Raw genomic sequence first — 26,856 nt, forward strand, 5'->3', positions numbered from 1 at the left:
TATATATATATATATATATATATATATATATATATATATATATATATATATATATATATATATATATATATATATATATATATGTATGTATATATATATATATATATATATATATATATATATATATATATATATATATATATATATATATATATATATATATATATATATATATATATATATATATATATATATGTGTGTATATATATATGTGTGTATATATATATATATATGTATATGGGAGTTTTATTCTGTTTTCTTTGAATTATGGTTCTTTATTGGAAACTAAAGGTTTATAACTACTACAGCAGGATGGAAGAACATCTGTTTTATTTGTTTTTGGTGCAACCTGTTTAGCATATGTTTATTGTTTTCTCCTTTGTAATGCAGGTTATAAGCCATGGCAGTATGGATCCAAGCCCAGCAGCTGTGTGGAGAAGCCTTGCATCAGATGCAGGCCTTGTATGGACAACATTTTCCAATTGAAGTACGGCATTACTTGTCCCAGTGGATAGAGAGTCAGACATGGTAAAAGAGTGGACTTACGTATTCATGGCCATACCTAATAAGACAAATATACTAAATGTGTTTAATTTGTTTACTTATGACTGTGGTAAGAGTTCTTTGGTGTATTTGTTTTATGCTCATAATGTTTCACCGTAATATGGTTTAAAAAAAAAAAAAAAGAAGACATATATTACTTTTCTGAACATGCTAATTCAAATCCAGGGTTAGTCGCTTCTGTTTACATTATAAAGAATTGTTATAAAATATTCTTAAAATTTATAAAAGAAAATACAGAATTATTTAAACTGAGCTAGATGTGCCGCATTGCTAATTTAATTGTTTTATTTGTGTTGTCTCCAAAAGTGTACAGGTTAATGAAAATCAATTCTAATATTAGCTTCAAAGAATAATTTCTGCCATTATTCATTGAAATAAAATCATTTTCAGTAAAAATATTTAGAACTAAAATGTAAATATAGCTCGCCATTAATGTAGCATCACGTTCATTTTCACTCAACATTGTATAATAGGATAGCAAGGGTCTGTTAGAAGTTGTTGGTATGTTTTCATAATTTTAACATATTGTTACCTTGGAACTACCCTTGCAATGACTTTCCAAAACTTTGTGAAAAACTGTCTTAATGGTAATTATTGGTTGACTGTATTTTTAGCTAGTGACCTAGTTTTTTTTTATTAATTTCGCATTTCTGGTTATATTTATTTGTCTTGCATTTCTTAATAATAAAATGTAAAATAAATGTGCACTTCTTTCATAGCCTTTTTTTAACTCGATAACATGAATTTGAATTAAACATAAAGGGACAAGTACAGTAATCCCTCCTCGATCAAGGGGTTATGCTCCAGACCCCCGCGATAGGTGAAAATCCGCGAAGTAGAAACCATATGTTTCTGTGGTTATTTTTATATATTTTAAGCCCTTATAAACTCTCCCACACTGTTTATAAATATTCCCCACAGAGTTATACAGCATAATCCCTTTGTATTCTCTTAGATATTAGGTAAGATTCATTGAAATTATGTATATAAACACACTGTTTATATACAGTAAAACCTAAATATTATTTTAAAGATATTGAGTGTCTCCGATAGCACATATGTTACAGCCATTACGATAGACATGCCACCAGCAATAAATACATACAATACAAGAAAAATAGTATACAGTAAATGTGTGTACAGTGACACTAAACGCACGTACATGTACTAAGTACTGTAAGTAGAAAATTAATTATGGTTACTCACCAACAATGACACGATGACTTGTCCGATAACAATGAGTTTTATTTTACTGCACAACAAAGGAGAGCGTTACAGCCCTTAACGGAGCCACTTCAGGCGATTGTGTAGCACCGCCGTTGTTCTTCTTCTGGCAGTCTTCAATGCAAATCCCTAAAGCAGATTCCATCCAGACTACTGCCTTATTACATCCACTTACAACTCGTTTTGCACCCTGGTTAAAAGGACACTGCGGCCGTAGATCTTATATTCCTTTCCTACTTTTAAATAAAAAGAATCGTAGCCTTCAACAAATCCAAAACGCTTACCTTTTCGCAATCATTAACATCTTCCGTTTGCGCTTGGGCACGGCCCCTGAAGCAGTAGCAGATCGTTTTGGAGCCATAATGAAGGGCTTGACTATGCACAAAGATAAACACAAAAGAGCACAACTCTTTACACAGCGAAACACGTTGATGCTGAATGAGCGAGACGAGACTTCCTGGTTAAAACTGCATTCAGCAGGCAGGAACTTAACTGCGTGCTCTGATTGGTTAGCTTCTCAGTCATCCGCCAATAGCGTCCCTTGTATGAAATCAACTGGGCAAACCAACTGAGGAAGCATGTACAGGAAGTAAAAAGACACATTGTCCGCAGAACCTGCGAAGCAGCGAAAAATCTGCGTTATATATTTAGTTATGCTTTCATATAAAATCCGCGATAGAGCGAAACCGCGAAAGTACCGCGATATAGCGAGGGATTACTGTATAAACAGTTTAAATTTAAGTACAATTTCTCATTTATTGACATGCTGTGCTTGATTTATGTACTTTGGCAGATATTGATGTAAAATGTATTTCTCCTCGTGTAAAGCTAAAAAGATTTAGGTTTGAGTAAAATTGCATCTAGACATTCACATCAAATTTGTAAAAGTTAGTGTATGTACAATATAAAAATTGCAAATGATTTGACTTTCTTAGGGAACATTGGTTTTCTTTTTTAATGTCTGCAAATTATTTGGCTGTGTGCTTAGTAGTTGTGTTTACTACAGAAGGCTTTACCTTTTGTTTCCTTGGGGTTATTATATGATCTCACATTACTATTAATGTTTTTAATTGGACATTTGCTACCTATGGGGTAGTGCTGTGCATGCAGAGGATTCAAAGCAATATTGTACCAACGTCGAATGTTATTTATTTGGCATGGACATGTCTGCATGCAGTTTTTGTGGCATTACACATGTATTTTTTGATCATGTCCGTGCCAAATAAATAACATTTGACGTTTTGAAGAAATCATTTTATGACATGATTTACCTTTATTTATTTACTTACTTCCTAAAGCCTAAAGTCACAAGTAGAGTGCAGAGGGCATGCTCAAAAATGTGTGTAATGCCACGAAAAGTGCCTGCTGACACTTTAGTATGCAAGCAATGGTATGTGCATCCTTGCTCCGATGGAGAAGGGAGCTGAGTTTACCTCTGTTACAGCGCGTCTATGTGAAAACAGCAGTGTCAGATGCGGCAGTGGGGTGTGTTTGGGCTCGTGAACGCGGCTGAGATAATAAAACTGACTAAAAAAAATATACCAAAGCTAACCTTTACAAGTATCATAAATTACACCGGCTGTTACAGACTGAAATCAAATGTATGTTTTTATTCTAAAATAGTAAGACTAAGAGCAGTTTACTTCTCAAAACAGAGTGGTGCAGGATTGAACTCGCGACCTTATGATTCCCAGTCGGCAGCTGATTCTAATGCGCCACGGAGGCAGTCATAATAAATGGGTGTCAATGTCGCATGTTAAGGCGGCTTTTTGTTTCTGTAGTTATATTAAGTGCAATTGTTGTGTTAGATTTGTATCTTTTGTGAAAGTATTTCTTTGATGCTTCAGGCTTCATACATTATATAGTTTATGCCTACATTTTGTCATCTACTAGTAGAATATAAAAAAACGTTTCTGTTTTAACAATGTGTTTACACAGATTACTGTAGAAACGTAACAGACATGAAATGCATGTGTTCCAAACAACAATCTATTATTTCCACTCTAAAACTCCCCTTCACTCCCAGAAAATCAATCAAGGCATGAGCTGGGAGAAGTTTGTGCACGTTCTAAGTCGGTGGGGGGATGGAATAGCCGGCTGCTTGCAGCCCGATTTTTATCAGCACATTTAGATGACAAAAGACGCTGTTGGAGAGCTGTGAACGATTTTAAGAAGCGATTTAAGGTGGGACGGATTTACGAGTTTTTTCGTAGGCTCTGGTAATTCTAGTGTTAATGCTATGCTACAAGACAAATTAATTGTGAAGACTAACATTGTTAGGGTGTAGCTTTTTGCCAATTTTCACTTTTATCCAGTTCTGCTACCTAAATTTATATTAATTTGATTTTCATTACACCAACATTATCTGTCATAGAAGTAACTGAGCCCTGTACTTGTGGAGTACATTCTCGTATGCAGCAATTTTATTTCTATTAAAATATATTTACATTTATGTGAGACTAATTTTTATATATTGGAATGTTTATAAATACATATTACTTAATTATGGTATGTTTTTCATTTTTTTTTCCTTATTAAAATAATAAATGTAGGGACACCATTGATCTGGATAATCCTCAGGAAGAATTCAGAGCAAAACGGCTGCTAGAAAATTTAATACAGGAGTTACAGAAGAAAGCAGAGCATCAAGTTGGAGAAGATGGTTTTCTCTTGAAGATAAAACTGGGACATTATGCTAACCAGCTTAAGGTTTGTGAATTCCTGTGGCAGGTATTAGGGAAGATTGTTGCTTTTTTATTGCCTTTCTTAAATCCTGTTCCTTGAGCTGATTGCTTTTAAACTTATCTCTAAAGACCACATGGTATTTAGTTACTTACTGGGTTGTGAAACGCGTTCACATTGTTTCTTCTGGTGAAATACAGATTGGAAAAAGTCCAATACCTTGATCATTCATACTTAAAACACATACACATTTGCTCCACTTGAAGACAGATTAATTGCATAGATAAATAGTCTTTTTTTTTTTTTTCTTCTCTCCAGACAACCTATGACCACTGTCCCCTGGAATTGGTACGATGTATAAAACACATTCTGTACACAGAACAAAGACTTGTGCGAGAAGCATCAAATGTAAGTGTTCCCTTCCAATTTATTCATTGCCAGTATTTGAAGTAGATGGATTTCTTTATTTAGACTGTAAATGATTCTTCTCATACACCATTTAGAGCAATTTCAATCACTTCTTGATATGTTTCATGTGTGTCAGTCTTTATTCTTTTCTTTTTGTACAAGAGGACTTTTCTTCATTTGTCAAAGATAGCTTTAGACTTTAAGTTGGAAAGTTAAAATGCTTAAAATTATGATCATCATTTAAAAGCCCTACCCCTATGAAGTCCACAAAGCTAGGTGACAAAAGGACCATTAGTAAGGAGTGTAGCGCTGCGGCCTTGCAGTAGGGAGATGATGGATTTACGTCCTGGGTCCTCCCTACGTGGAAGTGCTTTGAGTAGTGAGAAACGTGCAATATGAATGTTAAAGAATTATTATTAGTAGTATTATTAGTAGTACTGTATATTAAAATATATAAAGAAAAACTGAGCAGATGCAGTGGCCCATCAGGCTTATTTTAGAAGGACATTATTGAGTTTTTGACAATTTCTGGAGAAACTTTGCACTGTTCCTTATATAAATAAATGTGTTATTTTCTATTTGTACTATTTTATTAAAGCAGAATATCAAATGCTGTTACATTTAAAATAAGATGCTTTTCATAATTACAAGGCACAGTTCTAATAAAATGTTTGTAAGATGTCTATCAATAAAAGACGCAAGGCTAACTTAACGTTAAATTAGGTGCTTAATGTAAGAAGCATATTGTTACTAAGCAGCAAAGCCAAATTATTCTTTATCTGTAATTTTCTAATTCAAAATGTGAACTGCTGTACAAGGTTATTATAGTTTTGCCTTTTTATATTAGTTTTTATTTCTATATTTTTTCTGAACTTACTTGGAAATTCAGTTTAGTTTTAGCTTTCCTTCGTGTATTTTTAGTTTTAATTTAGTTTTTCTTTTACAAAGATATTGCTATTATATATATACAGTGGTGTGAAAAACTATTCGCCCCCTTCCTGATTTCTTATTCTTTTGCATGTTTGTCACACAAAATGTTTCTGATCATCAAACACATTTAACCATTAGTCAAATATAACACAAGTAAACACAAAATGCAGTTTTTAAATGATGGTTTTAATTATTTAGAAAGAAAAAAAATCCAAACCTACATGGCCCTGTGTGAAAAAGTAATTGCCCCCTTGTTAAAAAATAACCTAACTGTGGTGTATCACACCTGAGTTCAATTTCTGTAGCCACCCCCAGGCCTGATTACTGCCACACCTGTTTTAATCAAGAAATCATATAAATAGGAGCTGCCTGACACAGAGAAGTAGACCAAAAGCACCTCAAAAGCTAGACATCATGCCAAGATCCAAAGAAATTAAGGAACAAATGAGAACAGAAGTAATTGAGATCTATCAGTCTGGTAAAGGTTATAAAGCCATTTCTAAAGCTTTGGGACTCCAGCGAACCACAGTGAGAGCCATTATCCACAAATGGCAAAAACATGGAACAGTGGTGAACCTTCCCAGGAGTGGCCGGCCGACCAAAATTACCCCAAGAGCGCAGAGACGACTCATCCGAGAGGTCACAAAAGACCCCAGGACAACGTCTAAAGAACTGGAGGCCTCACTTGCCTCAATTAAGGTCAATGTTCACAACTCCACCATAAGAAAGAGACTGGGCAAAAACGGCCTGCATGGCAGATCTCCAAGATGCAAACCACTGTTAAGCAAAAGAACATTAGGGCTCGTCTCAATTTTGCTAAGAAACATCTCAATGATTGCCAAGACTTTTGGGAAAATACCTTGTGGACTGATGAGACAAAAGTTGAACTTTTTGGAAGGCAAATGTCCCGTTATGTCTGGCGTAAAAGGAACACAGCATTTCAGAAAAAGAACATCATACCAACAGTAAAATATGGTGGTGGTAGTGTGATGGTCTGGGGTTGTTTTGCTGCTTCAGGACCTGGAAGGCTTGCTGTGATAGATGGAACCATGAATTCTACTGTCTACCAAAAAATTCTGAAGGAGAATGTCCGGCCATCTGTTCGTCAACTCAAGCTGAAGCGATCTTGGTGCTGCAACAGGACAATGACCCAAAACACACCAGCAAATCCACCTCTGAATGGCTGAAGAAAAACAAAATGAAGACTTTGGAGTGGCCTAATCAAAGTCCTGACCTGAATCCAATTGAGATGCTATGGCATGACCTTAAAAATGCGGTTCATGCTAGAAAACCCTCAAATAAAGCTGAATTACAACAATTCTGCAAAGATGAGTGGGCCAAAATTCCTCCAGAGCGCTGTAAAAGACTCATTGCAAGTTATCGCAAACGCTTGATTGCAGTTATTGCTGCTAAGGGTGGCCCAACCAGTTATTAGGTTCAGGGGGCAATTACTTTTTCACATAGGGCCATGTAGGTTTGGATTTTTTCTCCCTAAATAATAAAACCATCATTTAAAAATGCATTTTGTGTTTACTTGTGTTATATTTGACTAATGGTTAAATGTGTTTGATGATCAGAAACATTTTGTGTGACAAACATGCAAAAGAATAAGAAATCAGGAAGGGGGCAAATAGTTTTTCACACCACTGTATGTATATATATATATGTATGTATATATGTATATATATATGTATATGTATATGTGTATATATATATATATATATATATATATATATATATATATATATATATATATATATATATAAAATATTTATATAAAATATATATTAGTTTTAGTAATTATGGTACGGTTAAAGAGCTACTATGTGTCACAATGGGATAGAACTGTACACTTAACAGGTTTGGATATAATATGAGTTTCATGTTAGTGGAAGCTCACTACATGCACTTACATGGTTTACTGTTTGGTTTTGGTTTTGTCTGATAAAAACAAGCATAATCAAAACCAGGTACTGAATATGAACAATTGCACACAATTTTATAATTTTTAAAATATATTCTGTCATTTGTAGTGAAAAAATCTGCGCTGACTGTTGACACTTTTTTCTCTTTTTTATTGCCCAGAATGGGCCAATTCGTTGTGAAATTTACGTGAATTTTAAGGATTGAGGTTTTTTTTTTACTCTTTACTCTAAATATCTACAGCACACAACATACAGTACCTACCCTGCTCCAATGGCAATGTGCTTATAATGAATGCCTTCACCATTGCATTCAAAAATCTCAAATATTAGGCTTTGTTATTTTCTACCAGCCATATTGATCTGTGATTCCATCTCAGATACAAACAATATATAGACAGAATTTTGTCACCTTTAGGCCTGAAAAGATATATAACATTTAAAAACCGAATCTGCTGTGTGCTGACAAGGTGTGACCATAAAAATCATGGGGGTTAGGAAGAGTGTGGCTCTTAGGCTTGAATCAGTGTGCAGACCCCACCTAGCTGTATTGAGGAAAACAAAGAAAAGCGAGCATGTGGTGACAAGGTTAGGGGCAGTGAGACTTGAATAACCCATCATAAGAACAGTAAACCCATATTGAGCAGAGTAAGAGCAGGTAATAAGAGTATGGACAGAGACAACATCCAAGATTAAAAACAATATATACATTATCTAAACCTGTTTATCCAGAGCAGAATCACAGGAAACCTGGAGCCTACCCTAGCAGATTTGGATGCAAGGCAGGAAAAATCCCTGGTATACAATATGTATGACATGGCTGATATTAAGAACAAAAACAATATGATGATTTAAACTATCTATTGAGTGAGAGACAGAAACATTGATAAAATGGGGACAGATATTTTAAAACATAATTCTACTACTGAATTATTCTCACAATTTAAGGTATTTTGAGCTGTGAATATTAACTAAAAAAAGATAAATTAATAAATATAGAATAAATACTAAAACATATTAGTATATTTAGCTTTTCATCACTTGGCAGACTGTGCTCGCCGAACTACCAGTAGTTCAGCAGAGACATTGCCAACTCAGGAATTTTACAAGGTTTGTATTTTTTTGTTGTTAAACAACATATTTAAACCAAAAGTGATTGGTCAACAACAATTTGATGACCTTGTCAGTCTGTCGATCAGTGCTGTTTTATTATCAAAAATCAGGGAATGGATATTTGAGGAGTAAACTGCAAGACAATGATTATATTATGTGCATTAAAGAACCATCAGCAACATATAAAATTAATAATATATTGAGCAATTATTTTAAAAGTAAAGTTGAATAAATTGGACTCCGCAGCAGCATGAATAAAAAAAAAATCGAGTATGTGTTCAGGTAAAGTACCACTTCTGGTTACTGGATTTGGCCCAAAAGTTAATACAGATCTACAATTTTGGTGTAACAATAACATGCCAAATTTCATCCATCTATTTAGTTGTGTTTTTGAGTTATCATGTTTATACACACACACCCACACACATACTCAACCACACACATACTGTACATAATTCCAAAAAGCAGTATTTTCGGATTCAGGGAAATATAAAACGTCATGATTCATCAAAATCTTGATGTAGAATTTTTTTTCATGATTATTATACTTTCTCTGTACTTCATGTGTGAAGTGGCAGGTGAATTTGCTGTCAACAAAAATCAGGCACCTGAGAAATAAACTGAAATGTTACTCACTCGTGATTTTTCAGTCCATACGCTAATGTTTTTGTTGACCAGCACATTCCAATTTCAGGCGTTTAAGTTACATCTTGATATATAACAAGTTTAAAGAAAGGCAGCGCGTACATCACTTTCTATTCCACATGCATTACGCACATATTCAGCTTGCTTTGCCACCGCAAATGCTATGTGAACTGCCACCCTGCCACGGGTGTCTCGTGGTGGATGACTTTCAATTTTAGAGTTAAAAGTTATAAGGGTTAACAACTAACAGCAAGAATATTTATTCAAAAATGAAAACTAAAATTATTTATAGTAAATTATTTTATTATTTCATTTATTCTTTCTAGCTTCTTTAATAGTTTTGTTTAGTTTTTGTTTTTAATTTTGGTTTTGTTAATTATTTTATTTCAGTTTATGAAAATGTTTTTTAATAATAGTTTGTTTTGATTTTAGTTTTCGTTAACTATAATAACCTTGCTGCTCTACTAAATAAAGCTCACTTACAGTCCACACTCAGACAAAAATTGTCCATTTTAATTCAAGTTCAAAATGAAAAGGCCTCAACTAACCAAAAGAACCTCTCTCTAAAATTCTCCCAAATACACACCTCTCTTTTTCCAGTGCTTACACTGTCAAGTTCAGCTGGACAACATAATGCATATATCTGCCCTTCCCTATATGCACACAAAGACCTGTATTACTTAACTTTCATTAAATGTGAAAAACAATTTTCTGGTCTTTTCTCTCATCTAAATTCTGTCTGTGTTATTTCTTACCACTAGGAAGTTCTGGAGAACAGATCAAATATTACCATTTTATTTAATGCTTTCCAACATATTGCAGAAATTGAGTTTGAAAAGAGTTTGACATTTCTTCATGATAGTGACTGTAGACCCATAAATTGTTCTTAAGGCAATTCTGGAATGTTCTCTAATATAATGTTACACACAAGTGAGTTGACTGTAATGTTTATTCAAATTAATTTTGAACCCAAGGGTCAGTAGTAGATTTAGTGCAATTGGCAATTGAGGAATTTAAAACGAGTAATGAAGAGAATCATATCTTCCACAAAGAGAGAGATTTTTTTGTTCCATTCTTTTATTTATAGTTCAGTCAGCAGTTGGATAGCAGTTGCAGAAAGCACTGATGATAGTGTGCAGCCCTATCTCGTTCAGAATTTGAATGTGAAATAATCGGTTAGCTTAAGTAAAGTCACATGATCCAAACACAGATATTATATTCAAACCCAGATTTGTTTAGCAGGTTAGAGATATTCCCATTCTACTCTATTAAATGCTTTTCTGCATGCAGAATCAGCAAGAGCTCTGAAAACCTGAAATACTGAGTGAATGTATAATACATCAAATATTTGTCAAAGGTATAACAATAGATGTACAGTATGTCCAATTTGATCTTGTGATGTCTAATTCTGTTAGCTAAAACTTTTATCAATACCTTGACATCATTATTCATTATTGAGATTTATCTGTGAGGTGCACATGCCAGAGTCATCAATTTATCTAGGACATTGTTAATGGGCTTTCCCTTCTTTACCCTTTAATGTGATGTGTATAATACTCCTTAAATATAGTAGTAATTTCCTAATTGTCCCTAAGTTTGGTTCTAGTTACATTGTTAATCTCTGTAAATTCATTCTATATTTAAAATTGTAGGTCAAAAAAAAAAAAAACTTAAAATTTAATCACATGTTCTCTATGGTCATAGTAGAAATGGTATGTCTTAAAAACTAGTTGCTTCATTTTTTTGCAGAAAGAATACAGTATATTTTTCTCAGAATTATTTTTGTCAAGACTTTGTTTCTCCAGTAAAAAGAGTATCCCTGTGGATCACGAATCACACTCTTGGATTCTTCTTGTTACAGCAAAATACTTTCTAGTTTCTTTTAACTTAAACCGAGGAGTGGTGTTTAAATGGGCCAACTACAAAATAAGTATATAGCATTAAAGAACTGCATTGTAAAAGCACTTTTATCTGTTACGCTCATGATTAAAACTAATTTCAAGTTCAAATTTATTATACATATTGCAATTCTTACTTACATGTCTTGTCAGAATAGTGATAGTAATAAAGTATCAACACAAACACACACACACAAAATGGTACATGCATATAATGAAACATGTATATATTATTGTGTGTGGGTGTATTTTAAAGTACACTTAATTTGTGTGTGTATATATATATATATATATATATATATATACTCAGCAAAAAAGCGTCCCTTTTTCAGGACTGTGTATTTCAACAATAATGTTTTAAAAATCCAAATAACTTTACAGATCTTCATTGTAAAGGGTTTAAACAATGTTTTCCATGCATGTTCAATTAACCATAATCAATTAATTAACATGCACCTGTGGAATGGTCGTTAAGACCTTTAACAGCTTACAGAAAGTAGGCATTTAAGGTCACAGTTCTAAAAACGCAGGACACTAAAGAGACTTGTCTACCGACTGTGAAAAACACCCAAAGAAAGATGCCCAGGGTCCCTGCTCATCTGCATGAACGTGCATTAGGCATGCTGCAGGGAGGCATGAGGACTGCTGATGTGGCTAGGGCAATAAATTGCCATGTCCGCACTGTGAGACGCTAAGACAGCGGGAGACAGGAAGGACAGCTGATCATCCTCGCAGTGGAATACCACGTGTAACAACACCTGCACAGGATCGGTACATCCGAATATTACACCTGCGTGACAGGTAGAGGATGGTCACAACAACTGCCCGAGTCACACCAGGAACACACAATCCCTCCATCAGTGCTCAGACTGTCCGCAATAGGCTGAGAGAGGCTGGATTGAGAGCTTGTAAGCCTGTTGTAAGGCAGGTCCTTACCAGACATCACCAGCAACAACGCCGCCTATGGGCACAAACCCACCTTCGCTGGACCAGACAGGAGTGGCAAAAAGTGCTCTTCACTGATGAGTCACGGTTTTGTCTCACCAGGGGTGATGGACGGATTTGTGTTTATCGTCGAAGGAATTGAGCACGTCTGGGACCTGTTGGATCGCAGCGTGAGGGCTAGGGCCATTCCCCCCAGAAATGTCCAGGAACTTGCAGGTGCCTTGGTGGAAGAGTGGGGTAACATCTCACAGCAAGAACTGACAAATCTGGTCCAGTCCATGAGGAGGAGATGCACTGTAGTACTTCAAGCAGCTGGTGGCCACACCAGATACTGACTGGTACATTTGATTTTGAGCCTCCCTTCATTCAGGGACACATTTTTAGTTTATGTCTTATGGTGTTGACTCTTTTAGTCTTCATACAAATATTTACACATTAAGTTTACTGAAAGTAAAAACAGTTGAAAGTCAGAGGATGTTTCTTTTTTTGCTGAGTATATATATATGTATGTGTATGTGTATGTGTATACACTAACCTAAAGGATTATTAGGAACACCATACTAATACGGTGTTTGATCCCCTTTCGCCTTCAGAACTGCCTTAATTCCACGTGGCATTGATTCAACAAGGTGCTGAAAGCATTCTTTAGAAATGTTGGCCCATATTGATAGGATAGCATCTTGCAGTTGATGGAGATTTGTGGGATGCACATCCAGGGCACGAAGCTCCCGTTCCACCACATCCCAAAGATGCTCTAATGGGTTGAGATCAGGTGACTGTGGGGGCCATTTTAGTACAGTGAACTCATTGTCATGTTCAAGAAACCAATTTGAAATGATTCAAGCTTTGTGACATGGTGCATTATCCTGCTGGAAGTAGCCATCAGAGGATGGGTACATGGTGGTCATGAAGGGATGGACATGGTCAGAAACAATGCTCAGGTAGCCCGTGGCATTTAAACGATGCCCAATTGGCACTAAGGGGCCTAAAGTGTGCCAAGAAAACGTCCCCCACACTATTACACCACCACCACCAGCCTGCACAGTGGTAACAAGGCATGATGGATCCATGTTCTCATTCTGTTTACGCCAGATTCTGACTTTACCATCTGAATGTCTCAACAGAAATCGAGACTCATCAGACCAGGCAACATTTTTCCAGTCTTCAATTGTCCAATTTTGGTGAGCTCGTGCAAATTGTAGCCTCTTTTTCCTATTTGTAGTGGAGATGAGTGGTACCCGGTGGGGTCTTCTGCTGTTGTAGCCCATCCGCCTCATGGTTGTGCGAGTTGTGGCTTCACAAATGCTTTGCTGCATAACTCGGTTGTAACGAGTGGTTATTTCAGTCAAAGTTGTTGTTCTATCAGCTTGATTCAGTCGGCCCATTCTCCTCTGACCTCTAGCATCAACAAGGCATTTTCGCCCACAGGACTGCCGCATACAGGATGTTTTTCCCTTTTCACACCATTCTTTATAAACCCTAGAAATGGTTGTGCGTGAAAATCTCAGTAACTGAGCAGATTGTGAAATACTCAGACCGGCCCGTCTGGCACCAACAACCATGCCTCGCTCAAAATTGCTTAAATCACCTTTCTTTCCCATTCTGACATTCAGTTTGGAGTTCAGGAGATTGTCTTGACCAGGACCACACCCCTAAATGCATTGAAGCAACTGCCATGTGATTGGTTGATTAGATAATTGCATTAATGAGAAATTGAACAGGTGTTCCTAATAATCCTTTAGGTGAGTGTATATATGTATATGTATGTGTGTGTGTATATATATTTATATATATATCTATTTATATATATCTATATATATATATATATATATATATATATATATTTATATATATACACATATACACATATACATATACATACATATACATATACATACAGTGGTGTGAAAAACTATTTGCCCCCTTCCTGATTTCTTATTCTTTTGCATGTTTGTCACACAAAATGTTTCTGATCATCAAACACATTTAACCATTAGTCAAATATAACACAAGTAAACACAAAATGCAGTTTTTAAATGATGGTATTTATTATTTAGGGTGAAAAAAAAATCCAAACCTACATGGCCCTGTGTGAAAAAGTAATTGTCCCCTGAACCTAATAACTGGTTGGGCCACCCTTAGCAGCTGTAACTGCAATCAAGCGTTTGCGATAACTTGCAATGAGTCTTTTACAGCGCTCTGGAGGAATTTTGGCCCACTCATCTTTGCAGAATTGTTGTAATTCAGCTTTATTTGAGGGTTTTCTAGCATGAACCATCTTTTTAAGGTCATGCCATAGCATTTCAATTGGGTTCAGGTCAGGACTTTGACTAGGCCACTCCAAAGTCTTCATTTTGTTTTTCTTCAGCCATTCAGAGGTGGATTTGCTGGTGTGTTTTGGGTCATTGTCCTGTTGCTGCACCCAAGATCGCTTCAGCTTGAGTTGACGAACAGATGGCCGGACATTCTCCTTCAGGATTTTTTGGTAGACAGTAGAATTCATGGTTCCATCTATCACAGCAAGCCTTCCAGGTCCTGAAGCAGCAAAACAACCCCAGACCATCACACTACCACCACCATATTTTACTGTTGGTATGATGTTCTTTTTCTGTAATGCTGTGTTCCTTTTATGCCAGATGTAACGGGACATTTGCCTTCCAAAAAGTTCAACTTTTGTCTCATCAGTCCACAAGGTGTTTTCCCAAAAGTCTTGGCAATCATTGAGATGTTTCCTAGCAAAATTGAGACGAGCCCTAATGTTCTTTTGCTTAACAGTGGTTTGCGTCTTGGAAATCTGCCATGCAGGCCGCTTTTGCCCAGTCTCTTTCTTATGGTGGAGTCGTGAACACTGACCTTAATTGAGGCAAGTGAGGCCTGCAGTTCTTTAGACGTTGTCCTGGGGTCTTTTGTGACCTCTCAGATGAGTCGTCTCTGCGCTCTTGGGGTAATTTTGGTCGGCCGGCCACTCCTGGGAAGGTTCACCACTGTTCCATGTTTTTGCCATTTGTGGATAATTGCTCTCACTGTGGTTCGCTGGAGTCCCAAAGCTTTAGAAATGGCTTTATAACCTTTACCAGACTGATAGATCTCAATTACTTCTGTTCTCATTTGTTCCTGAATTTCTTTGGATCTTGGCATGATGTCTAGCTTTTGAGGTGCTTTTGGTCTACTTCTCTGTGTCAGGCAGCTCCTATTTAAGTGATTTCTTGATTGAAACACGTGTGGCAGTAATCAGGCCTGGGGTGGCTACGAAATTGAACTCAGGTGTGATACACCACAGTTAGGTGATTTTTTAACAAGGGGGCAATTACTTTTTCACACAGGGCCATGTAGGTTTGGATTTTTCTCCTAAATAATAAAACCATCATTTAAAAACTGCATTTTGTGTTTACTTGTGTTATATTTGACTAATGGTTAAATGTGTTTGATGATCAGAAACATTTTGTGTGACAAACATGCAAAAGAATAAGAAATCAGGAAGGGGGCAAATAGTTTTTCACACCACTGTGTATATATATATATATGTGTATATACAGTGATCCCTCGGTATGGCTTTTGCGCCTTCACTCCATCGCGGATTTTAAATGTAAGCATATCTAAATATATATCACGGATTTTTCGCTGGTTCGCGGATTTCTGCGGACAATGGGTCTTTTAATTTATGGTACATGCTTCCTCAGTTTGTTTGCCCAGTTGATTTCATACAAGGGATGCTATTGGCGGATGGCTGAGAAGCTACCCAATCAGAGCACGTATTACGTATTAAATTTAACTCCTCAATGATATACGATATGCTTCCCGCACGGTGCTTTGCACGCTTCAAAGCTCTAACAGCCCGTTTTGATTTTTGATTGTTTGCTTTTCTCTGTCTCTCTCACGCTCTCTGACATTCTCTGCTCCTGACGGAGGGGGTGTGAGCAGATCGGCCATTTGCACAGAGGCTGTTTGCTTAGAAGATTCGGACGCTCCTCTAAAAAATGCTGAAAGACTACCTTCACATTGATCCCTTCATTGCGGCCGCTTTATCGCGGTGCTTCGAAAACTTAAAAGCCCAACAGCCCTATTGATTTTTGATTGTTTACTTTTCTCTGTCTCTCCTGACGGCCCTCCTTTGAAGAGGAAGATGTGTTTGCATTTTTTTAATTGTGAGAAAGAACTGTAATCTCAGTCTTGTCATGGAACACAGTTTAAACTTTTGACTAAAGGGTGTTATTTCATGTCTAGAGGGCTCTAATAATGTTAAAAAAACGTATTTAGAAGGTCGTAAACAACTTTTCTATGCTCTGACTGCGAAAATATTAGATTTATAAATAAAGAATCCTACTTCGTTGAAATTCATTTATCTGTCTGGAGCAGATTAACTGTGATAAACGATGGTTTAGTGTATAACTGTGCGAAGAATATTTATAAACATTGTGGGAGAGTTTCCAAGGGCTTAAAATATATAAAATTAACCATACAAACCTATTGTTTCTACTTTGAGGATTTTCAAGTATCGCGGTGGGTTCTGGAATGTAACCCCCGCGATCGAGGAGGCACTACTGTGTGTGTGTATGTATGTATGTGTATATATATATATATATATATATATATATATATATATATATATATATATATATATATATATATATACATATATATATATATACAGTGGAACCTCGAGATTCGAGTTTAATTCGTTCCAGCACTGAGCTTATATAGCGAGTTTCTCGTATCTAGAACAAATTTCCCCATTGAAAACAATGGAAATCCAGTTAATCCGTTCCGCACCCGCAAAAATATCAACATAAAAATCAATTTTCCTAACAAATAACACTGATAAATAATATATACAAGTGAAACCTCGGTTTGCAAGTAACTTGGTTTACGAGTGTTTTGCAAGACGAGCTAAATTTTTAATTAATTTTCACTTGATAAAACGAGCGATGTCTTGCAATACAAGTAGTATGGATACACTTTTTCTGCTGAGCGTCATGTGAGCATAACTGAGCTGATGGTTCTTCTCTCTCGTGCGCCTCTCTCTCTCCTTATCACTCTCGCTCGCACGTGCCTCTCTCTCTCCTTATCTCTCTCGCTCGCGCACGCGTCTCTCTCTCTCTCCTTATCTCTCTCGCTTGCGCGCCTCTCTCTCTCCTTATCTTGCTCGCACGTGTGCCCCTCTCACTCTCTTGAGGGACATCCTATTTTCCGTCTGCATGTCCGCGATATTTTTGGATACGCTTATTCAGCGAACTGCTACAGCGAAACAATGAAATCACAAGCGCACAAATGGGTAGATCCTCACGGTACGGGAGAACAAGGAACACTGAGTGAGCTGACGGGGTGGCAGCGTCAGCTTGGGTGAATCCCCGAGTCGAGACAGATCGGGAAATGCGTCACGCATAACCACAGCCTGGCTCGTGTCTCGTTATGCGAGCCAATGCTCGTATTTAGATCCAAATTTTTCGCTCTTACTTTCCTCTTATCTTGAATTTCTCGTATACAGAGGTGATCGTATCTAGAGGTTCCACTGTGTGTGTGTGTTTGTGTATGTATGTATGTATGTATGTATGTGTGTATATATATATATATATATATCCTATAGTTCTAGCATTGTTGCTGCCCTAGGCAAAGTTGAAAATGACTCCCCACCAACCCCTTTGCTTAGAGAGGAATCATCACTGCCAGACCTATACATTGAGACCTGGAGACAGGACTGGGGACAGCAAAGTATTTAAGACCTCGAATTTGCAATTTGAGAATGTTTAGTTATAGCAATGTCTGTTTTACAAGACTGTCTCAGAAAAAAAATATGGTGTTGAGGGGAGCCATTTCAGAAAGTAAGTAGGAATCGGGCTGTATTAGTAGTCTGTCTTCATTGCTTTTAATGTCTCTCTAAAGAAAATGAAATTAATAAACTAAATTGAAAATGTAGCATAATGACAACATTCTGTGAAACTGAGAACATAATTATCTTTAAATAGGAATCTTTACCCACAGTTCCTATTTACCCTATGCTCATTTATGCATATAATGCAATCTACCTATCCAAAAAAATGCATAACTGTTTTAGTGTGGCGAGAGCGAAATTCACACATGGTGGTGAGCAACAGAGGACAATATTTGCTTAGTTTTAACTAAAGTTTGTCCATTTGGAAGGCAGTCATAGTTTGGGTTAAATCAGGTTTTAGCAATTCACTCGAGCTACTGTCCCGTTGTCGTTCAGACCATTTAATTTTATTTTGCCATGTCTTTCTCTTCTGTACTGCAGTTTGGAGATTATTAATATTTGGGATTATCATTGTTGTTGTTCGTGTTATTGCTGGATTGTGTAGGGCATCAGAAGTTAAGATGGAAAATAATAGAAAACAATATAATCAGACATTCGGTTTGAGTCAGAGTGTTTGTAGAACTGTATTGTTTAAAAAAATTGTTGCATCACCCAGGGCCATTTCTGGGCAGCAGATTGTGCTGTACATAGTGCAGACAGTACGGGCACTGCTGAGGCCCACAACATAAAATTTTATTTGTGGTCCAGTCCGATCCAGACACATTTTTCTAAACAAAATAAAGATAAGAGTCTCTACATGGGGCTGCAGTAATGCACCCTGATCATTAGCGCTTGCCTAGACCACCTGTGTCCAGAAATGGCCCTGTGTGTGTGTGTGTGTGTGTGTGTGTGTGTGTGTGTGTGTGTGTGTATATATATATATATACATACATACACACATTCTTACACTTAATGTCCTGAAACATGCAAAATTATACCATAAACACATAAATTAGATTTAGTTTGATACCTATAAATTTACTATTGAATGAAGTTTTGTCCATTTTATCACTTGAATACCTTTGTAAATTTTGAGACCTTCTCAATATTAAAAAAAGCAAATAGTGTGGGCAAATTCTTCCAATCACTTTTGTGATGCAGCTTTCAGTTAAAATCAGTCTCTCAGTGCCTGTATTCAATTTCAGAGAAAGCATCTAACTTTCCCAATTGGATTCTACTACTGCATACTGTTTATCTCTCTTTCTCTCTCTCTTGCTATAACAAGTAATTTCTATATACCTGTCATAATGTTGTCTGCCGTGATTTTGTGATTCACAAAATAGATGACCTATTATGATTTATATAAAGTAAGAATGGACAGAGAAAAGAATGCCATTGGTTTATATAAAGTAAGAATGGACACAGAAAAGTATTTCATTGGCTGTTAAATCTTGGTTCTACAGTATTTTACCCATAATCTTTTGCTGGAGTCTTTTTGTTTGTTAATGTATGGCTGTTTTTAACCCCGAATTCTTTATATTTCTGGGAATTTCAGTCAAGCTCTTCTGGAGGTGGTCTTTTAGACAGCATGTCTCAGAAGCATCATCAGATAAACCAGACTTTTGAGGAACTACGGCTAATGACTCAGGACACAGAAAATGACTTGCGGAAATTACAGCATAATCAGGAATACTTCATTATCCAGTACCAGGAAAGCTTACGCATTCAAGGTGAGGACAAAAAAAAATATTTTTATTGTATTGTGACTACTGCTTTTACTGAAATTGTAGAAAGTTCACACACATTTTTATTGTCTGGTAACCTTCTAAAACCGTCTGTAGTAAAACATGTTGTTTTGTATTAATTCCCCTGTGAATATTTTGCAATTCATGATGCTAATTTGCAGATGTAGTTTGAAAGTTGCTGTCATTTTTATTTTATTATTTTTCCCTATGGATTGAATTTCCTTTTTCAGACTCTTTAAATTGTGTTAGGTGTCATAAAAAATTATTTTCTTAAAGCTGTTGCATAGCAGGTAATCAGTTTTTTGTTTCAACAAATGCCCATGAAAGATTTATCTGCATTTTTGTTAATAAACCTAATATGTCTCAAAAGTGTGGTATATGCTGGTGCAGTTGTAGTGACTGTATTCCTGAGACTAAAGCTAGGGAGGTTGAAATATTAAAAGTAAAAAGAAATAAAATGCCTAGAATGAATGAAGGGAAAGCTAAATAGCAGATATACCAAAGCAGAACAATAAAGTTTGTAGAATGTTTGGTTTTACTTATACATACATACATACATTCCTATACATCAGGAAGTTGTTCTTACACATTTCTGGTTTTCCATTTACCAAAAAAATCTTCCTCAACTCTGGTCTCAGAACACTCCCTCTTTCTATCTATGCACTGTTAATTTAGACATAGTTTCAATTCTCCTCTTACCTCTACACTTATTGGACTCAAGGCAGCTTTAAACTCCTCCTTTGGGATCAGTGTCAGACTAGCCTCAGAATCACTTTTGGTACAAGAAATTGGCATACGTTTTCAAAATGGATGCCAGATTAGAGGTACCTCTTAAATTGTTATATCTCTAGTTGTTATATCTTATTATATTTGATATTTATATAATTGGTTGTCTAGTAATAATAATTTGTCATTGCATAGTTTGAAAACTTTTAAAAAAAGCTACGGTAAGCAAATATGAAGGAGTCATCTTTACTCTTCCTCTATTCATTTTACAAGCTGAGTTACTTTATCTGTGTGACATCCATTGTCCAAAATAAACAAAATCAGAAACGAATGCTTGCTTTTCACAAGTGAACTTAGATGCATAGCTATCTTCCCTTATCTATATATATATAACTAGCAAAATACCCGCGCTTCGCAGCGGAGAAGTAGTGTGTTAAAGAAGCAATGAAAAGAAAAGGAAACATTTTGAAAATAACGTAACCTGATTGTCAATGTAATTGTTTTGTCACTGTTGTGAGTGATGAGTGTTGTTGTCATATATATATATATATATATATATATATATATATATATATATTTACACACACACACATAAATATATATATATATATATATACATATCTATACATATACACATATATACATACATATATATCTACATATATACATATATACACACACACATATAAAAACATATATATACATATACATACATATCTACATATATACACACACAGCTATTTCATTATCAGTGCAATACGCTGTTTGTTAAAACGGTTGACTCCGCTCTTACGTGCAATAACAAATCAAATCATTCAGTTGTCTTTGCTCATATGTCATTTTAGAGCTGGACGCCTGGCATCTTTTTGGCCACAAGTTCGTTTCTGTTTGGTGTGAGGTTCTGTGTTGTGGAGATTCTCAGGATGGATTGCAGGTGCTCATCAGTGAGGCGACTCCTGTGTGCTGTTTTGTTAGTCTTTATCACTGAGAAGAGCTTCTCACACAGATATGTGCTACCAAACATGCACAAGGTTCGAGCCGCATGTAGACGGACTTTTTGTTCATCAAAGTCACCAAAGCGCCGTGCAAACTCAGTGCGCAGTGCGCTCAGTTTATCAGCAAAGTGCGATTTGGGAACACCGTAGTGACGACTTGGTTTAACAGTACTTGGCAACAGGGAAAGTGGGGCAAGGTGAACTGGTGCATTTGTGTCTCCCATAAAAGCAGCTTCACTTGAAATCACTTTGTGATTGTGCACGCGGTTAAAGCGTCCGCTGAAGTGTCAGATTCTTATTTAATTATGCTGTTTTCTGTATCTTACCCTGATGCAAGGCAGCTGAAGCGCTGCATTATGGGATCTGTAGTTTATTGTGTTACCAGCGCTTCATATACCCGGGCTTTAATAACAATAATACAGTATATAAAATGATCTCGCGGGCGGATATAATTACACGGGCGGATGTGGCCCGACCCTTGAGTTTGACACATATGGACTAAATAGAACTTGAAAAGATATGTTTTTCAAATGTGATCGCAATTCAGATAGAGTTGGCGACTACAGCCTGCATGCCTCAATGAGTCATCCTCCCTCGCTCTTACTTTTTACCGTTCATCTAATGAATACACTGAGTATGGCTTTACCAAAACAATCATTGATGGCGAATAAAGTATCCATTATTCGAGTATGTAGAACGGGATATATATATATATACATATATACCCGCGTATCGCAGCGGAGAAGTAGTGTGTTAAAAAGCTAGAAAAGAAAAGGGAACATTTTAAAAATAACGTAACATGACTGTCAATATACAGTATTTGTTTTGTGAGTGTTACTGAGTGTTGCTGTCATCAAGGATTTGATTATCATTATTTCTTTCAATCAGGTTCGTATTTGTAGGATGTGTTGTGTTCAAGTTACATTCCGTGTTTGTCAATCGTTGTAAAGATGACAGGTTTCATTCATCGATTCGTTTCTTACTGCATCAATAAACAGCTTGTCTTCTTCTTTATCTGAGACCTGACACACTGCATGCACGGGTTTTTTACACTGTCTTCCTTTAGCGGGACATTGACTTTTTCCACCGTGTGCTTTGTTTCCACAGTAGCTGCATTTATGAATATGCTTATCAGGCGCTTCATATTTTTGCTGCCTTTTCAATTGTGTAATTCGGTTTTGTTCAGCTCTTTGGAACTGTTGCTTTTATCTGTGCACTGCGCCAGTTCACGTGAGCCACTCGGTGTACATGCATCGAAGGTTCCCAGCTGTGCTGGTGCCATCTCGTGCTATGTCCATGGCTGTATTTAATGTTACCTTAGTCCTGGCACTTAAAACTTTCTCTCGCAGTTTCGCTGAGTTTGTGTCAAACACCACCCTGACCATCTCATCTTCCTCTCCATAAGCACAGTCCTTCACCCGTGAATATTTACCCGTGGCAGTTTGCTATTGGATTGCCGCTGACGGACGGCCTTATATGGGCAGGCACTAAATTACAAACGCCAGCGGCAGCCTGTCTATGAACTTAATTTAAAGTGTAGGTTTACATCGTGCTTTGTTTCCGAAGTAGCAGAACTCATGAATATGGTTGTATATGTCACTCGCTCGCTTCTTATTGTTTCGCTGCCTTCTCAATTATATAATGCATGTTTTCTTAAGCGCTTTTTTGAGCTCTTCCTGGTTTTCTATGTACTGCGTGATTACATGGGAGGCGTGATGATGTCACCCGAAACTCCGCCCCCACGGCGTTGAAGCTCATCTCCATTACAGTAAATGGAGAAAAACTGCTTCCAGTTATGACCATTACGCGTAGAATTTCGATATAAAACCTGCCCAACTTTTGTAAGGAAGCTGTAAGGAATGAACCTGCCAAATTTCAGCCTTCCACCCACACGGGAAGTTGGAGAATTAGTGATGAGTCAGTGAGTGAGTCAGTGAGTGAGTGAGGGCTTTGCCTTTTATTAGTATAGATTCACTAAGGGCACGCAAGGCACTGAGGGCATGCAAGACAGTGAGCGCAAGCAAGACATCATGGGATACGCAAGACAGAGCCACGCACGCCAACTGTACCCATCCTCCCGAGTCCAGCGTCGCTCTCTCGAGGCACACAACAACTCGCCAAACACCGTCCACATGCACCTCTGAACCACATTGACTTTTCACAACATGCAAGACATAGAGCCACGATCGCCAACTCACAGAGCCCCACCTGCCAAATAACTTAAGGACAAGCAAGACAGAGAGCGCATGCAAGACAAAGAGCCCCGCCCGCCAACTCTAAGGGCAAGCAAGACAGGGAGCCACGCCCACCAACTCACAGAGCCCCGCACACCAACTCTTAGACCATGGGATATGCACACATTTAGTGTATAAATGGATATAAATAATTGCATGTAAATGATTCACCAAAATCTGTTGTATGTAAACGATACCGTTTAACACGTTATTGTTTTTTCATCTACCTGTATTAGTTTAAATGGCACTTTTACCACTTGCAATAGCATGGACGTGCTGACTTATCGTGTCGACTGGGCAACACATTGAATGCGGCGTCTTATCTATATGTTTATGTTTTCCGTAGCCTGCTATAGGAAGGTACTCTCTTGACCATTGGCATTGGTTTCACTCTTTGCTATTTTCGTTATACTGCGACAGTGGTTTCCTAAGCCTTTGTTATACTGAATTCCTTTCTCATTGTTTTCCGTTCCTATTCTTACACCACCGTATGCTACGGCGGGCTTCGGCTAGTAGTTATTAAATTTGGTATCAACCTGTAACTTGACATTTTAATTTTGGCCACGTTAGAGGAATTCCATTAAAACTGGTCTGAACACCGCAGGTACATTTGGCACAGAGTAAACACCCTATTGGTATTCAGATCCAGGACCCTCAAGTTTTAAGGCACTTTCCATTCAACCATGGTGCTGTATTTAATGAATCCATCATTCTTTCCTTCAGACATCTTTCTAATAATAATAACTTTTATTAATAGTGTTTTTTTTTTTACTCATTCTTTCTATCATATTTTAATTTCAATTAGCATTTTTAATTTTCTCACAAGCCAAACACTTGTAATACATCATGATAAAAAGCATTATGCATCAGCCATACACAGGCAGTCTCCGGGTTATGTACGAGATAGGGACTGTAGGTTTGTACGTAAGTTGAATTTGTATAAGTCGGAACAGGCAGGGCTGTGGAGTCGGAGTCGAGGAGTCAGAGTCGGAGACAATTTTGTGTACCTGGAGTCGGAGTCGGCAAAAAGTTAACCGACTCCGACTCCTACTAAATTTAAATGGGAATTAAAAAAAGTAAGTTGAAATGTCCCAATTCACAAACAGTCATAATGAACTACTTCTCTGCTGTAAGAATAAAGCCCAATGCATGCAGTGCATAATGTTACCACAAAACGAACATGTCAAGTAACCATGAAGCATGCTTTTCATTGAATGTATGCGTCACTATATGGGATGTAATGCACAGGTAAGGTGCGGCACCGCTTTCCATTGTGTCGTGTTTCACTGTTACAGGGAACTGTGAACCTAGCCTAAAGCCCCCCATACATTTACAGATGCACTGCCGATTTTTCGGCCGTTCAACGAGTCATCACGCGTCAAATGCCTGAAAAATCATCTGGTGTGTTCTCAGCTCCGTCGGCTCCCCTTCGCTATGCGCTAGTGAAGGGGGCCAAAGGAGCCGAGAACACAGATCTCCCTACCTGTCTCCAGCAGAGGCTCGTTCTGCTGATCAGCTGGCCGGTGAGTGACACAATGCACTAAACTTCCGGCTGGCTGACAGAGGAGACAGCCACTGCAGCAGACAGAGGCATCACATTACTTTGGATGGGGGCGGTGGTCGAGATTTTCGGCAAGCTGGATCTGCCCGTCCATGTGGACACCCGCAATCTGCGGCCGCCAATCAATTGCCGCGATTGTACACGCACATCGGTCGGTGGCAAAATCGGCCACGGATCGCTGCGTATTTGGGGGCCTCAACTCTCGCTGATAATTAGGTAAATGTTTTTTGCAGGACTAGAGACACTTGTATAAGTGAAGGGAATAAACTTAAACTTCAAACCTGACTATGGGATTCAAACATGATTCATGATTTCCTTTAACTATAACTGTATTCCAAGTTTAATATAGGTTTTCCAGATAATGTTTTTAGTTCATATAGTTAAGTTTTTTTTTTGTTTTAAAAGTTAAAACTACCAAAGAATGTGGTTTGTATTTTTGAACCAATACATTTCCTGTTCCTGATTTTTATGCCTGCTATTACTATCCAGACACTTGTTTAAAAAAAAATAAAATAAACAAAACCTTGTTTTCATTGTGTTTGTCTTTAATCTGGCATTATAGTAGAGTGTTGGCTTCCTAGCCAGTAGTTCTGTGGTGAAATGACATGTATGTTGCCTTCCTTTCCTTCAATGGATTTAGAAAATACATTAGCATAGTATATACATACAGAGGAGTCAGTCGGAAGATTTAGAAACTGAGGAGTCGGAGCATTTATCTACCGACTCCACAGCCCTGGGAACAGGTACATAAATAATAAATAAAATAGCATTAATAAATGCTATTGTTGACTGACTGTAACCAAGTGCTCTGCCAATGAATGGAGTTTCACCTCTCTCTGACCTTTTTATTTCTTCTTTATTTTCAATGGTGATGGTTTTTCTCTTCTTTACTGTATCACCAGCACTTGCATCAGTTTTGTGTTTCAGAGACATTGTTGAAGGGTGAAGACAAAAGATTAAGATGAGCTCTTCTGTGCAGCACTGTACACGCTATCACAGCAGGAAGGCACCCCTCGTCAGTACGTCTGGTGTACTGATGGGAGACAACTTTCTGCTATGTACGTAACAGTACAAGCAAGCTTGCTATTGAGAATGAATGGGCACATCGAGGGCAGTTCATCACCAGCCCACCTCACAGTCACCTCCACTACAGTATGCTGCCTGCAGCGTTCGTCCACCGAGAACGAACACGGTGCGGCCAAAGGCGGGTTGTGAATCGCCCTCATTCAGTAGGCAGCCATCTGATGCACACTACAATGCTACCCCCGTCGCCCCATTCACCCTCAATGGCCTTCGTTCAGCCACAACAGGGTCACCGCTTGCAGCATTACCAGCCGCCCACCGAGAACGAATGGAGTAGCCGTGTGTGGTGTGTGGGCAGTGAAACCGCTTGCCACCGGGAGCCGCCCGAGGGACGAGCAGCGAAATCGCCCCATTCCCAGTCACTGCTTGCAGTGTCCCCAGGCCGAAGATGATGGAACAGCAGTTACTGAGGCACGTGCGTTGCAGCTGTGG

At 37.5% G+C, this 26,856-nt stretch overlaps 1 protein-coding gene across 1 annotated transcript in view; it reads left to right on the forward strand.

Annotated features, from left to right (window-relative positions):
• Positions 1-390: 390 nt before the first annotated feature.
• The window catches only part of stat5a (signal transducer and activator of transcription 5a), a 74,881-nt gene continuing 48,415 nt past the window's right edge, over positions 391-26,856 (forward strand). Inside the window, exons 1-4 of the mRNA XM_039740705.1 lie at positions 391-528; positions 4,341-4,497; positions 4,789-4,878; positions 19,636-19,810. Coding sequence (XP_039596639.1) covers positions 401-528; positions 4,341-4,497; positions 4,789-4,878; positions 19,636-19,810 — 550 coding nt within the window. The 5' untranslated portion in view covers positions 391-400. The remainder of the gene's footprint in view (positions 529-4,340; positions 4,498-4,788; positions 4,879-19,635; positions 19,811-26,856) is intronic.

This window comes from Polypterus senegalus, chromosome 17 (genome assembly GCF_016835505.1).
Source record: "Polypterus senegalus isolate Bchr_013 chromosome 17, ASM1683550v1, whole genome shotgun sequence".
NCBI lineage: Eukaryota > Metazoa > Chordata > Cladistia > Polypteriformes > Polypteridae > Polypterus > Polypterus senegalus.